Source organism: Barbus barbus (genome assembly GCF_936440315.1).
Source record: "Barbus barbus genome assembly, chromosome: 12".
In the NCBI taxonomy this organism is placed as follows: Eukaryota; Metazoa; Chordata; class Actinopteri; order Cypriniformes; family Cyprinidae; genus Barbus; species Barbus barbus.
Window position 1 is genome coordinate 2129348 of NC_136740.1, and position 17282 is coordinate 2146629.

The 17282-nt window shown below is 37.0% G+C and overlaps 1 protein-coding gene across 1 annotated transcript; it reads right to left on the reverse strand.

Annotated features, from left to right (window-relative positions):
• LOC306878489 (cytohesin-2) lies at positions 1–16775 on the reverse strand. The gene is made up of 12 exons (XM_079430900.1): positions 16583–16775; positions 14630–14780; positions 14302–14368; positions 12278–12396; positions 11601–11681; positions 11352–11464; positions 10964–11112; positions 9809–9920; positions 6899–6975; positions 4518–4589; positions 4188–4342; positions 1–3333 (listed from the first exon to the last, which is right to left on the reverse strand). Exons 1-12 carry the CDS (start codon positions 16647–16649, stop codon positions 3246–3248), a joined length of 1251 nt encoding a protein of 416 aa, XP_079287026.1. The 5' UTR covers positions 16650–16775; the 3' UTR covers positions 1–3245.
• Between the last annotated feature and the right edge of the window lie 507 nt (positions 16776–17282).

Here is a 17282-nt window from a genome sequence, read left to right on the forward strand (position 1 = left end):
ATCCATTTTGTTTATTAGAGTTGATTGGCACCAGTGTACCATAACTGAGTTTTCATTTTGCTACATGAATTTTCCAACAATCTGTACCATTCTGTGGCCAATCAGAAGCCGGGAGAGAAAACAAAGAGGAGGAAGAGGAAATGCTTTCATCTGTCCTACTGTATTCACAGACTAGCTGAAAGGCTTTGGCACCTTTGCACTTCTCATCAAGAATGCCCAGATTTTTCCAGAGTCTCCGAAACATCATTCTTGCGTCTTCATCAGACCACGTCATGCCCGAAATATGAGTTTAAACGCATAGCTTATATCAAGGAATGTACTGCTGCAGTCAGCAGCTGATGCTATTTAACACTTGGAGTCTCTCAGTCACATACGGACAGCCTGTGGCTTCGCATACAATACACCGTGAAGCGGATTCACTTCAAACGATTCGGTACGGATGCTGTATACTGGCATCCTTTACATGTGCAGCAAAGCTTAAACCAGTTAAGATCTGCAGTACTAGTTACATACTCGTAGAGAGCAAAACAAGCTGTGGTTTAGTCGAAACTGTGCTGAACTCTAGTAAAGTGCCTTATAAACATGGATTCTAACTCCAAACTATTAAATAGGTCTCAATCACTACAGCCAAGCTTTATACTAATCGGGAAAAATCACAAAAGTCAAGCAAAATGCACTGCTAAACAACTCTCAGTATTGACCGTATCATAATTAGTATATTTAAATAGAGCGGTTATTATGTTAGACTACAGACGCTATTAGTGTTCTGTATGATCAGTCGTTTTAAAGATCGTTATGGATTATTTTATTTCTGATTTTGTTACCGCTTTGTAATCTGTAGCCTATTTGAACAGCGATGCCAATTCTTTGCCCAGCATGTTCATGAGTTTAGAAATACAGAACGCTAATAGTCGCCCAAAACACTGGCGAAAGACGCTTCAGTTCAGTACAACATGCAACCCCCATCCTTATTTCTCACATAGAAAGAAAGAACAATAAATAAAAAATGCTATCAATTTGTGTTGTAAACAAACATAACAACATGTATTTACAAACAGAAAGGCAAAATATCATGTACATTGGAAAAAGCTGCCATGGACTCCTTCAAACTGAACAGCACTGAGTAAGAGGAGTGACTAGTGTTTCACACAAGCAACAATACAGGTCATCACATCATCTGGCACATATCTCAAGATCGGGGATAAGAGGAAAACATCTTTCCTTGGGGATAAAGCAGCAGACACGTCTTTCTCTGCCATAGCAAACACACATTCTGAAAGATAGGACTTCAAATTGAAATAGTTCACCCAAAAATGAAAATTTGCTGAAAATGTACTTACTCTCAGGCTTGATGGGAACATGTCTGGAGAAATGTGTCTCTGCATCAGTGTCTCAGCAATGGATGCTCTGCAGTGAATGGGTGCCGTCAGAATGAGAGTCCAAACAGCTGATAAAAACACCACAATAATCCACACCACTCCAGTCCATCAGTTAACATCTGGAGAACACAAAAGCTGAAACACATCCAGCATTAAGATGTTTTTAACTAAAATATGAGAACATAATCCATAATAACACTTCCTCCAGTGAAAAAGTCCACATCAAAATCCAGCCACGTATTTGTTTAGATCGGTTTCAGCTTGTAAACGGGGTTTGATCTGTGCAGATTTCTCTCCTGATTCAAACCAGGTGACTGATTCACTAGAGGAAGCGTTATTATGCAAAACGGACTCATATTTTCAACAGTTTGACAACAAATCCATCTTTAAGGCATTTTTATCAGCTGTTTGGACTGACGGCACCCATTCACTGCATAGCAACCATTGCTGAGACAGTGATGCAATGACACACTTCTACAAACCTGATGAAAAAACATCTTGAATGGACTGTGGGTGAGGAAATTTTCAGCAAATGACCATAATCAGTCCTTTAATAACATCTTTTTAATTTTTTTTGCTTGAAGTAGGAAAGAGTTAGAGAGCGAATCTCATCAAATTTGTCAAGATCAAGAGTCAAATTTCATTCCAGAAATACGAAATTAGATTTCATTCCACCAAACGCCTGTATGCATCTATGAGGAAATGTGCTTAGTTATGGAAATAATGCCAAATAATAATAATAAATACATAAATATCAGCCTTTTTAAATCACACACAATCTGTTTTCTTAGTGTGTGGTATAATCTGGACATGTTTTCGTGAGACTCCCCCAAGAACAGTTTTGCAGCCCCTGTGGTTGAGTTTAAACCTAGTTAAGTTGAAACACTATTGTGAGAACATTCAGAAACAGGGCTGTGGGACTGTTAAGGCTCTTTTCTTAAGGTGAAGGAGCTTATTCAAGGATTCACAAATAATAATGTGCATTTCTACAGATGTTCTGATGGGTCAGTGAAGTTCAACACATCAACTGTGCACAGGAAATGACATCACCGGTGGGCCGATACCAACATTAGTGTAAAACGCATAACCTGTTTCATAGATATGCTGAAGTGATATGTAACCAATAGGTAAACTGAAGTGATACACTCAGCTCAGTAACGCTCGATATGTGGCATGAACAGCAATGACCTTCATTTACATCTTCATTTATAACATGTAAATAAACTCAAATGAGTCAGAGATAAATAGTGTCAGTTCAGAAAAAATAACATTAAGACCGGCAGCAGAATAGACTCAGTAACTCAACGGCGACCGAGCTAACAAAAGCCTTCAGCGTGAACAAAACGTCCGACTCGTCTCTGCTAAAGCTTCGGTTACAGCCGTCCCTGATGATGATGGTGATGAAGAATACATCAGGCTGTTTGGTCGTCTACCCTGTTTGTGTAAGAACTTCACAGTAAAATGCTGTAAATAACAGGAACGGCAGTTGAAACCCACCGAAAGTGAGAGCGGAGGGAGTGTGAGATGAGGATGGATATTTATGCAGGTTTATGAATGTCATGTTTGTCAGTGAAGTCCTATAGAATGTCAGCATAATATAGTGAGTGTCTGTACAGACTAGTGTGGTAGTGAATAACACTGTGTAGTGTGCAAGTGTAGGAGAAGTATGGAAATAAATGATGCAGTCCAGACCACTGAAATCCAAACAGAAGATGACGACGTTCTGGTTTCCCAATGACATCCATCTCTCCATAAAACCAGAATAACAGATTGGTCTGACGAGAGCTACCTTAATGAAGGATCATTGGTTTCCCAGAGAATGGAGGAAGCGTATGGATGGATGGATTGAGGAGGAATGGAGGACTTTCAGGGCTGCTCTTCTTTCTTTTTTAGGGAAATGCGTTTCTTCCTGGCTGCAAGCATCTCATAGAAGGGGTCCACACTCACAGCAGATCTGAAACAAAACAGATCATCTCATGTGCTATACTTAAACCAGTTATGTCTACTGTATCATAATTCATATGCACACTTCTAATTCCTCTAATGATCTGCATGATCAAAACTTTGCTGTTAAACCTGTCGCACACAATCTACTCCATGACTTTTTTTAGTGTAATTGGTGCAATTGCTTCAGCTGGTGCTTCACGTTTCTTTTCGCTGTGAAATCTTGACTGATTTTTATCAAATAACTGTAGTCATATTTCCAGATGAACACTTACTGGGCTGAAGCAGCTCGGCTTTACTTGATTCTCCAACAATCATTTCTAGAAAAATCAGCGAGTCTCAAATCTGATCATCAGGATCTTTTGAGGAATGTTTATTTGTTCATCTCTCAATCATCATTGTCTTGCATTACATGTTTTTTGAGTATTAAAATATCATCTTACTAGGACAATATTGGAGATATAGTGTGACAACTGATATTTAAATCATTTTATATAAGTATCTGCTATGCTGTTACAGCATCAGAATTTCATCTTACTTTTTGTCCATTAAAATATCAGCATCTGCCCTGTTGGTGAGGGACATATTGGAAGGCTTGTGAGGTCAAAATCTACATTTCAGAAGTGTGTATCTGCTAAAATCATTTTTGCACCCTGAGAAGTACACTAGCATAAATAATGCTATTCCTATCAGGAGATGCAAATATACTTCAGTTATGTAAACATTTGTCAGAGGCTGATAAAAGTTTGGACTGAAGTCAGGTTAAATAACTTGCGCCCCTTGTTGTTAATCGTCCTTATCTCTTTCACATGCCGTGTCCTCTGAGATCTTCATGAATCCCTTCAGTGCAGATAGTGTACTCACTTGATGCTGTGGATCCATTCGTCCTTCTCCTCCGGGGTGGGAGCTGAGATCCGGTACACCATGTGGTTTCCCTCCACCACTCGACCGTCGGCCTCAGTCTTACACGCTTTAATCAGCTGCCCGCGGTTATTAGGGATGTAGAGCTCAAAACAGTTCTGCACAGAAAACACATCACCATCAACAAGCAGAGCTCACAATCTGTCTCTGATATACAGCCCAGCACTAATGGTCAATAAAGAAACCTGCAGTTGATCTATGAAAAGTGTTATGGAAATTGTTATATGTAATTAGCTGCATTTGACTGTGTAATGAGAATGTCAACAGACTTACTGGCTTTCTGGGATCTTCGACCTCTCGAATGCTCAGGTTCTCCAATGGTATAATGCCTCTGGGCTCCTTATCCTACACACACACACACACACACACACACACACACACACAGTCAGTCAGTACTAGCTATTATGGGTCAATTCAGTCCTTTTAGTACATATACTACAAAGGTTTGAGGTCAGTCCTCTGCTTACCAAAGCTGCATTTATTTAAAGCTGCCCAAAAATACAGTAAAAATAATAATATTGTGAAAAATTACGTTTTCTACGTTAATCTCTGTTAAACGTAATTTATTCCTGTGATCAAAGCTGAATTTTCAGCATCATTACTCCAGTCTTCAGTGTCACATGATCTTCAGAAATCATTCTAATATACTGATTTACTCCTCAACAAACATTTCTAGTTATTATCAATGTTGAAAAAAGTTGTGATGCCCAATAATTTTTGTGAAAACAGATACATTTTTATTTTTCAGGATTCACAGATGAATAGAAAGTTCAAAAGAACAGCATTTATGTGAAATATTTTGGAACATTATAAATGTCTTTGTAATTTTTCATCAATTTAACACATTAAATGCATTTAAAAATAATTACTGACCCCTAGCTTATACATCTAAAAAAATTAGAATATCGTGAAAAACTGATTTTTTTTTGTAATTTATTTCAAAAAGTGAAACTTTCATATTTATTTTAGATTTATAACATGTAAAGTAAGACATTTCAAAAGTTTTTTGTTTTAATTTTGATGATTAGAGCTTACAGCTCATGAAAGTCAAAATCCAGTATCTCAAAATATTAGAATAATATCAATCAAAAAAAGGATTTGCAAAGCAGAAGTTCAAGTTCTTTAAAGTATGTTCATTTCTGCACTCAATAGTTGGTCGGGGCTCCTTTAGCACAAACTCCAGCATCAGTGAGGAATGGCATGGAAGCGATCAGCCTGTGGCTCTGCTGAGGCACTATTGAGTCTTCAGCTCGTCTGGATTGTTGGATCGACTGTTTCTCATCTTTCTCTTGAAAATATCCCATAGATTCCATATGAGGTTCAGGTCAGGCATGTTGGCTGGCCAATCAAGCACAGTAATATCATGGTCAGCAAAGCACTTGGAAGTGTTTTTGGCAGTGTGGGCAGGTGCTAAAGTCCTGCTGGAAAAGCAAATCAGCATCTCCATAAAGCTTGTCAGCAGATGGAAGCATAAAGTGCTCCAAAATCTCCTGGTAGACGGCTGCATTAACTTTGGACTTGATAAAACACAGTGGACCAACACCAGCAGATGACATGGCAGCCCAAATCATTAGTGACTTCAGAAACTTCACACTGGACTTCAAGCAACATGGATTCTGTGCCTCTCCACTCTTACTCCAGACATTGATTTCCAAATAAAATGCAAAATTTTAATTTATCTGAAAAGAGGACTTTGGAGCACTGAGCAACAGTCCAGTTCTTTTTCTCCACAGCCCAGGTAAGATGCTTCTGACGTTGTCTCTGGTTCAGAAGTGGCTTGGTAGCCCTTTTCCTGAAGACGTCTGAGCGTGGAGACTCTTGATAGTTTTGTTTAGTCTTGATAGACTCTTGTTAGTTTTTCAGTATGTTTGAAAGTATATTATTTCGGCTATTGGTACTTCCAGGCTCTCTCTCTCTCACGCACGCGTGGTTTAAAACACCAAATAGTTATGAAATAGCCCATGCACGATAATATCGCGTATCGGCGATCTCACAGGCTGGCGATATGACGATATGAAAAATGACCATATCGCCCAACACTACTGTAGAAATGGTTGTTTAATGAAACTCAAATGTAAATATTCTAATATATTGAGATGCTGGATTTTGACTTTCATGAGCTGTAAGCTCTAATCATCAAAATTAAAACAAAAAAACTTTGAAATGTCTTACTTTACATGTTATAAATGTAAAATATATATGAAAGTTTCACTTTTTGAAATAAGTTACAAAAAAGTTTTTCACGATATTCAAATTTTTGGAGATGCACCTGTACATAAGGGATAATATGCAGTACAATCAATTACTGCAAGGATCTCTAATACTTGATTCTGATTGGTCATTTGCAGGATTTTGTGGTCAAATAATTTCACACAATTATGCTGAACTGTATAACTGACTTTCCGGAGCCAGTGATTTCCTACATATTTGTGCTTGTTTCAAATCGCTTATATTACAATCCAATAAGTTGATCCCATTTATTTATTGAGTTTCATGTCAGGGCCCCAATTTTGATATGACAATTATCATGATTCATTATCCTGCCTAATAAATGGATAATTACCAAAAAATACATTTATTTGGTATATAAAGCTGTTTGTATTTCAGAGAGCTGCATATTAAGATGAAGCATGGTGATATGGTTCTTGACTTACTGTTGTGTACTCAAAGTAATAGAGGCAGTTGTCAGTCAGAATGAACCACCGCCTCTTCCATGTTTTCACACGCCCTCCTGAGAAAGAAGATTACATGGATTAGAGGTGTAAATCACACAAGAAATGAATCATTTCCTCTGTGTCAGCCTGCTAAACTACACAGATACAGCAAGACACGTCTACACACGTTAGTAGAGTATACTGCCTTATAAAACCAAACAAAATTTCTTCTAAATTAACCGGACGATTAGGCCTGATGGGTGATGTTTGTCATGTTGACCAGTCCAAAACTCTTCACCACGATGCTAATGAGTACTGGTTAGTTGCTGTTGTTTACTGGTAAGAGTCAAAAGAGCTCATCTACAGGTCTCTGTGAGTATTTATGTGAGAGGCAGGTCACTTTGCAGGTCTGCAGAGGAAAATGGTGCATCTGATCACTAGTGATGGGACGTTTTTTTAAACTTTGGATCGACTGAATCAATTGCTTTGCAAAATGATTCACCATTTTAATGCTTTTATTTGTCAGAACAGTGTAAATGTAACAAAAACTCTGCCAAAGCGTGCATTAAAATATATTTTATAAACCAGCTGCAGATGATATATTATTGGAAACGTAATGTATTAAATGCAGTTAACAAGTGAAGTGTCTGTTTAATACGTTTTATCTTATTAATTTGTGGCACTTATAATGTTGTTTTATGGAGAGCTTCATTAGTCAGGCCACTACGAAAATAACAACAACAAATTGTCCTTTTTTTATACAAATGTGTCATTAAAATGTCCACAAATATATAAAACCATGTCTATGGTAAAAACTGCATGGACACTGGTTCATGTGGAGATTGTGAAACGTGTGATACTTCCAAACTGTTACGAACAAAGCCTTGAGTACTACTTAGTTAACACTTAGTAAAGTATCAGCATACTTCTCTTCAACAAGCTACATTATTCGAGGAATTATGTCTGGAGCATAAATGCTATAATAATGATGCTTTCCAAACATAACTAATTAGAGATAATAATAATAATAATTCATTACATTTATATAGCGCTTTTCTGCTTTTCTAAGCACTCAAAGCGCTCTACATTGTGAGGGGTGGTGTCTCCTCGTCCACCACCAGTGTGCAGCATCCACCTGGATGATGCGACGGCAGCCATAGTGCGCCAGAACGCCCACCACACACCAGCTACAGGTGGAGAGGAGACAGAGTGATGAAGCCAATCAGTGTAAGGGGATGATTAGGAGGCCATGATGGTCAGAGACCAATGGGGAAATTTGGCCAGGATGCCGAGGTCACACCTCTACTCTTTTCGAAAGACATCCTGGGATTTTTAATGACCACAGAGAGTCAGGACCTCGGTTTAACGTCTCATCCGAAAGACGGATGCACCGATTGCAATTTTCTTGGCCGATTCCAATTTACGTTTTTTTTTTTGTAAGTGTGACCTACCGATAACGATTTTTGCCGATTCCATTTTTTTTCTAAAAACTTTAATTGACAGCATATACAAACAAAAATCCATGCAATTTTTTTTTTCATTACAATTCCCCCAATCTGGACAAAGTTACCGATGTTCTCTTACTTAAACAACTCTCAAAAAGTGCTCTGTGACTAGAAAAGAGGTAGAAACTGAAAATGAGTTGCTGTATAACAATACAGATGTCATTTCCCACTAGGTTTCTTAAATTGGCATTTTCTCACTCACCTTATTAAATTCTTACACTGTTTCAGTTAATTCAGTTAGAATAAAAATAAATTGTAGAGCTGTTACCATTCAAATGAAATCAGTATCAACTGATCAACAGACTATCTGATGAAGCTGAGGTGCCAGAAATGCACTTACACTGCAAAACCTCAAATGCATAAAGAATTTGATAAGATTCATGTTTTAAATATTTTTTAAACACACAAATAAGAAATATTGGGAAAAATGCAATGATAGCATTAAATGAAACCAAACCAGTAGGTGGCGGCAAATGACTGTTTGAATGAGTGAGTCATTAGTCCTTTATTCAACAGGTTCGTTCAAATGGTTGATTCCTTCAGAAACGAGGCAAGTGACTGTCTTTATGAATGGGTTACTGAATCATTGACTCACTTGATTCATTCAAAAACATGGATTCATTCAGTAATGAAACACTGCTGTGTTGCTCGGAGACACACAAGAGTTCTGCTGTGGCTTTGATTGGAACTATTTTCATCAGCGAAATTGAGCAAAAACAGACAATATTGTGTCTAAAATGCAAGTCACTTAATTTTAACTCTTGTTTATTGAACTACTATTGTATCATTTTGGTCAGTATGCATATAACTTTCTGTGTGTGCTGTTGAGCTCATTTGTTTTGAATTCTGCATGAGTCTCTCTCACACACTCACTCACTCATCTGGCACGACAAAAATACATTATCAGTCAGCGTAAGTGTGACGTCAAAACAGACCGTCGGTCGATCGGTGCATCTCTATCACTAATAACATCATTCAGCACCAATCTGAGATGTCCTTCTCTACGAGATGTTCTAGTGAGGGAGAAAAGGCTGTACGTACCTCCTGAAGGGTGGACGGCACCAGCATCAGCAGAGAAATCACAGGTCAAGCAGAGCAGGAGCCAGAAGAGATGGGGAAAAGGGAACGGGGACGGATCACAGGAAACAGAAACACAGAGACATGGGGAGAGGGAAGAAGATTTAAAAGCTTTTAGTGCTTGAGAGATCACAGAGCTCGCCATGCAGAAAGAAAGTAAATCTCTGAAAGTGCCAAACACATTAGAAGTGATTTTTTTTTTTTTTTAGGAAAACAGAGCAAAGCACAGCAATGAAATAACAGAAAATCATGCGACGCAATGATGGAGACCCTGCCAACCACTTCAGTTCAACAGAAACGCTCTCGGAGAACATCAGGACAGACTCACCCAGTTTGAGGAGCCAGCCTTCTCTGTCCGGGTTGAAGAAAGTGTGCGTCAGGTCATTCCCATCATCCTCTGGGATCTTGAAGGGCTCGTTCTTGATGCTGTCATACAAATTCTGAAGAAAACAATAACAGTGATTATTAAAAAAAAAAAAAAATGTGAGGCATTATTATAAAAAAAAAAAAAAAAAAATTTCACACTGACTGTGATTTGGGGCGACACAGAGACCTGAATAAGGCCATTTTAACTCTATTTATGCCCAAATTCCATTTTATTAAAAAAAAAATTCTAATTCCACATTTTCTTTCATTTTTCTTCTATTTTTTCCCATTGTAATTTTTCTGGATTATATTTTAGTAATTTTTAGTGATCAAAAAGCATGTCAAATTCATTGAAATCATGAAACGTATACAACTGAACATCAATTTATTAAGTTTAACTGTTTTTTTTTTTTGGTCCTATTTTAAAGGTTTGATTTAACTGCAACAATTGTAACAAACAAATTCATAATTCAAAAATTATGAACATCATAATTCAAATTCAAAAAAACGGAATTCATAAAACTTTAAAAATGGAATAATTTACTAACATTTTTACAATAACAGGGCCCTATGGAACATTTTATTTTTTAGAAAATTTGTGCTGTATGTTTGAAATTTTCTGGATTTCTGATTTAATACAAATTTATTACCAAAAATGGTGGTTATCAAATGAAGGCATAAAAACCCCTATTTAATTAATATTTGAAAATTAATCAATCAAAGAATGTTTTGGTTTTTGCAAGAGTTTACTGTTAAAATTAAAACATGGAAAGAAAAAATTGTGGGATATTTCTTAAATATAGTTACTAATGCTAATAATAAATATGACAGAGTGCCATAGCAGTCTTTTTGCACTTTAACGTTCACAGACACAAGTCCATAATATAATGATTTGATTAAACGTATAGACTTACATTTGATTTATTCAAGCAAAAATGCCAAATTCAGTTTTATTCTATTTTTATGAGTGGACTCTTTGATTCCGTCTAAGTTTTCCACATCACAGAAATCACAGGGCACTTCAGAAGTCGTTCATTTTCATTATTTTAACATTGAAAAAAACGACACAGTTCAGAAGAGACATTAACGCTGATTTCTTATGCGGGCGCACACTCACTCTGAGCAGATCCTCTGGTAAATCTCCTCCTTCGTTGATGCCTCTGTTCATGCTGATGAAGCGCTCCACCGTGGGCTTGTCCCTCACATTAGGGTTGTGCAGACTGGTGTTCAACATGATGATGGCAAACGACAGCACGTAACAGGTGTCTGCGAGGAGAACAGAGTTTAAGGACTGAGAGACATGGTGGGTCTACTCTAGGCAAACAATAAAACACTCCTGAACTGTAGTAGTAACAGGTTTGTGGTTGACAAGTTCTGAAATGTTCTCTGAATTACACAAGCAGTCAAATCCAGACACACCTACTCAATAATGACTATCCTGCGCAGTGTGCATTTCTGACTAACAGTGAAGTAACGCCGATGGGTATAATGTATGCATGTAAGACCTGTGCTCTGGAAGACTCCAGGATTGCAGTGACAGTATCTCTGTGCAAAAGCCTCCATCATCCTGTCGATCTTCTGAGCCTCGCCGGGCAAGCGGAAGCTCCACAGAAACTGCCTGTAGTAAACATAAACGTACGGACACATCAGGAACACATGCACTGCACAACAACTGTATGAATACTATTCAACGATATATATATTTATGAAGAAACATCCAGAAAAGCTGCAAATATAAAAATCTGCTGTCTTACCGAAGTGCTTGTACCAAGTTCAGATCCGTGAATTCGTGAAGATCAACAAAAGCTTGCAATACTTTAATATTGAAGTCATCTCTGAAAGAGACGGAGAGTCATATTTTAACAACATCTCTGTTTTTTAATATGTTCGGTTCTGACTAAACAGGCAGCAGGGATTTATCACAATGATAGATTAAGTCAAATCAAATTAATTTGGTATAGCACTTTTCACATTGTTTCAAAGTAGCTTTACATAAAATCAGGATGTTAATGTTTATAATATCTTCATGCATTATAGTTGCATTTAGCAGATTAGAGCTGGGCGATTACATTTTGCAACGATACAAGCAAGTGATAAGCAAGGCTAGTTTTAAATGATTAAAAATAAATACTGTAATTAGCATGCTGTTTTTAGCCGTTAGACAGTTTGCAGGGTATGCACTCCTATGCACTTCCACTTCAGCCATACACAAACATCGACCATTAGATGCAATGCTTTTTTTTTTTTTGAGCATCTGAAATATAGTTTTTATACAGTTTTGTACCTGCTTAGCATATGTTATCGCACAACAAATATATCAAACTGCTTTTTTCACCAATTAGAAACTTCTTTTTTTTACACTATCATAAAAAATAATACAAATTCTTGATAATTGTAGCATGTAAGTGTAACACATAATAATTAACAATACCTTTCACCCAGATAGTCTCCTATTGCAGTTTTATTGAGTCCTTCTCCTTTGTACAGAAACTGGGCAATGTCCTCTGGAGTGTGTCTCAGAAGCTCATTCTCCACTAGGAATACAATGCCCTGTGAAACAGAGGACAACATGCAGAAAAATGAAGAAATAACAAGATTTAACATAAAAACAAAACACTAAATATGCTCCTGCAACATAATAATATGACAAATACTTTAGTAACATATTTTTATGAATGTCAGGAAAACCTTTGTGTTTTTGATTAAATATATATTAAAAAAATAATTAATTAATTCTTTATTTAGCAAGGACACACGACATTGACAGTGAAAACATTTACAACATTGAATAGACTTCTGTTTAAAAAAAATATAACTATATATATATATATAAAATTTATTTTTTTTACTTTCTAGTCATCAAAGGATCCTGAAAAAAATTATCACAGTTTCTACAAAAATATTGTGCAGCACAACTGTTTCCATCATTGATAATAATCAGAAATGTTTGTTGAGCAGTAAATCAGTATATTATAATGATTTCTGAAGATCATGTGACACTGAAGACTGCAGTAATGATGCTGAAAATACAGCTTTGATCACAGAAATACATTACAGTTTAACATAGATTCACATAGAAAACAGCTGTTTTAAACTGAAATAATATTTCACAATTTTGCTGTTTTTTTGATCAAATAAATGCAGGCTTATTGAGCAGAAGAGACTTTCAAAAACAGAAAAACATTAACCAAATTTCTGAACGGTAGTGTATATATACAGTTGTGCTCATAAATTTACATGCCCCTTGCAGAATATGCTAAATATGTATAATTTTATCAAAAAAGAGGGATCATAAAAATAACATGTTATTGTTTATTTAATACTGTCCAGAATAAGCCATTTCACATAACAGATATTTATATATTCTCCACAAGACAAAATAATAACTGAATTTATAAAAATGACACTGTTCAAAAGTTTACACACCCTTGAATCTTAATACTGTGTGTCATTTCCTGGATGATCCACAACAGTTTTTGTGTTTTGTGATAGCTGTTCATGAGTCTCTTGTTGGTTCTGAGCAGTTCATCTGCCTGCTGTTCTTCAGAAAAATCCTCCAGCTCCTGCACGTTCTTTGGTTTTCCAGCATCTTCTGCATATTTGAACCCTTTCCAACAGTGACTGTATGCTTTTGAAATCCATCTTTTCATACTGAGGACAATTTGGGTATTCATACACAGCTATTACAAAAGGTGAAAACATTTACAGATGCTCATGAAGGCAACGCAATGCATTAAGAGCTAGGGGTGCAAACTTTTTGAATTGGATGATCAGGGTAAATTGTACTCATTTAGTCTTCTGGGAAACATATAAGTATTTATGTAGCTTCTTAAGTGAAAAAAAAACAAATCTTTAAACAAAATAAGAAAAATGTACGCATCATCATGCTGTTCAAAAGTTTACACCCTCTGGCTCTTAATACATTGTGTTGCCTTCGTGAGCATCTGTAAATGTTTCCACTTTTTGTCCTCAGTATGAAAAGATGGATTTCAAAACCATACAGTCATACTGCTTGGAAAGGGTTCAAATATGCAGAAAATGCTGGAAAACCAAAGAACGTACAGGAGCTGGAGGATTTTTCTGAAGAACAGCAGGCAGATGAACTGCTCAGAACCAACAAGGGACTCATGAACAGCTATCACAAAACAGAATGGAAACAACACAGATTATTGTGATTCAAGGGTATGTAAACTTTTGAACGGGGTCTTTTTTGTTATTTTTGTCTTGTGGAGTATACATAAATGTTATGTTATGTGAAATAGCTTATTCAGGAGAGTACTAAATAAAAATAACATGCAATTTTCATGATCCCTCTTATTTAGTTAAAATGATTAACATTTGCATATTCTGCAAGGGACATGTAATCTTATGAGCGCAACTGTATATTAAAATGCAACCCTGTGATATTATTGCTGGTAAGCAATAGCTCTTTTTTTTTTAAACAGGACGGCTTACCTTTTTCGGGTCCATGTTGAATTTCTTCCTGCCCATGGCCACATGCCGACTCTTCTGTAATGTTTTACTTCAAAAAACAGAGAGGAGGTCAATACTGTTTTCACGTTTAAGGGGTGAAGTACAAGGACTCACTTTGAGTGTCCTACAAACCTACAGCATGGAAAGTTCAAGTTCATGTCAACGACTGCACTGTACACACACAGCTACTGAGAGATAACATATGAAAATATGAAATGATAACATCTGTGTGCTTTTATTTGAGCAAACACTGGAGAACCAGAAGCACACACCGGTTCCCATCAATACAACAGGCAGATGTGAGACTAACCTGCCCTCTGTGCTGCTCTCCAGCCCCTCCACCTCTATAATGGCTTCTCTCAGCTCCTCTTTCAGTCTCTGGATCTCCAGAATCAGCGCTCCTTTCCTGCGGCGGATCTCCTCCAGCTCGGAGCGCTCCTCTGGGCTCAGGTCCGCTGGGACTGTGGAGAGAGGGAAAGGGGGCAAAATGAGGACGCAGGGTCTTTTCCGTTCCTATTGACTATACATCCAGGCCTCTTTCACACAAACCCCCTGTTTTCCATGTTAATGGTCTCTTGTTTTCCTGCTGCCCTTGACATTCTGTAATTGCTGGCGTGTCTAATATCATTCACTTTATGATGTGAGATGGAAACGCAAACATGATTCGGGGCTGCACACATGCGCAGGAGCTGTTTACATACTGGAGACGTTTATATTCAGATTATCTGTGGACTAACGGACGACTCTTACGACACCAGCTGGTGTTTGGAGGGTTTCAAGGAAGCAAGCCAGGACAGAACAGAGCCAAACCCACAGCAGCTCAGAAAGCAGCGCCTGCAGGCAGAGACACATACTCTGACGCTCCTCCTCGAAAAACAGATTTACACAATCTTCAGCTCAATCCCTCAAAAACATGACACTATCAGTCAGTGATATGCAGTACAACGGGGTCTAAAGTCTGAGATCGCTTCTACTTTGCATTTTTCTACTTCATACAATTTGTTTCCATTGCACTTCAAAATATCAGAATGGCAATTATGTTACATTTGGGCAACAGAACCAGAAGTACAACCCACACCAATCCCTTTCATCCACCTTGTTTCAAGTATTTTAGCTAACACTTTATTTTAGGGTCTCTTAACTAGTTGCTTATTAGCATGCATATTACTAGAATATTAGCCATTTATTAGTAGTAATTAAATACATATTAATGCCTTATTCTACATCCCTAATCCTACCTAATACCTGAACTTAACAACTACCTTATAACTATTAATAAGCAGCAAATTAGGAACTTATTGAGGGACAAGTCATATTTTAAAAGTGAATAAGTGTTCCCTATTCTAAAGTGTTACTGTATTTTAATTTAAAAAGGTGCAAAATAAGCCATATTTGTTTCTAAAACAGCAGTTGCAAAAAATGTTTAAAGGCAACGATTTAAAGCAAAAACTGTGCCACTTCAAATGATGTCAGTTTTGTCATTTCATCTGTCATTTGAACCGATTTATGTTTCATCTGCAAATCCTAATTTTGCACAAATACCGAAAATATATATTTTTCATTTCTTTTTTCATTTAAATTAAATAATATTCAAAACAACCATCCAAAAATACCATAAATCCCTTGTTTCAAAGGGATTCAAAGGGTTCAGAATAGCAAAGATTTTATTCTAAAACAGCAGTTACATAAAATAACACACAGGTTAACAATGACCAAAATAAAACTCCCAGATCAATTACACGTATTTACATCTGATTAGTCACTCAGAAATAGACATGATGTGCTCATCACAATGTTTCTTTCTTATTTAAACCCCAGGTGTTTAATGTGGACTTTTATACTAGGCCTCCAGCCTATCTTCAGGATCTTCCAGTGAGGCATGAAGTGTGAGGCTGAACATCACAACAAGGCTATATCTGTCTAAGAATTCAAAGAAAAACAGAAGATACTGAAATATCCAAGAATGCCCCCCAAAATATATGTGATGAACAGCTGAAAAATATGACATAAGGCTCTAAGAAACTACGAAAAACACAATGTTGACATTAATTCATTCAGCTTCTGATAAAACCAAATAAACACATTAGAGATGTAAACAACTGAAGGAGGCCAAACATGAATGAATCCAGAACGACGCCTGCTGATGAGAGGCTGAATTATGTACAAACAGCTGACATTAGAGTTTAAAGCTTTGAAATAAGCACAATATGACGCCTTCTTCTCCCCAGAGCTCGTGTGAATAAAGAAACAACGCTTGACTTACTGTAGTCCACATCATCCATTTTGGGGGCTTTGCTTTTAGGCATATATGTGTCGGAATCGAATGTCATTCAATAACCGAGAGATAAGGATATATAAAAATATACCCCACAAACGAAAAGGAAATAAATAAATAACTAGGCGGAGGACCGAAAGGACTCAGACAAAGGAGGAGTCGAGAGCGGAAGTTGCGCCTCAGCAGTAAAATCCACGACGCGGAACCGCGGCCATCTTGGTAAGGGCTACTTCTGTTTAGGTCGGTAGAATTTTTTAATATTATGTAATAATGGCATTTATTACACTAGTACTTACTTAGTACGCAATAGTGGGGATAATTTATAGTTTTGCAACACTGTTCCCTTTAACTTTTGTAACTTTGTGGCGATGGTGTTGCAACCAACTAACAGTAGGGCTATAAAATGGACATCTCTTTAAATTTGAGCATGAATTTATTTTGCAAATCAAAAAATACCAACCCCCATCAACCCCTTCCCCACGTCCACCACATTTCAAGATCTTTGATTCAGCTCAAGGTACACAATAGTTAATGTGCTAACACGATATGCTAGTTGGCAGTGTATTTAGTTTGTAGTAATAGTAATTATTCCTACAGGCCTATAATTAGAAAAAAAGTATTAAACCAAATGTTTTCATTATATACAACAACTTATGTGTGCTGAAATAGTAGTATGAAACAATGCACA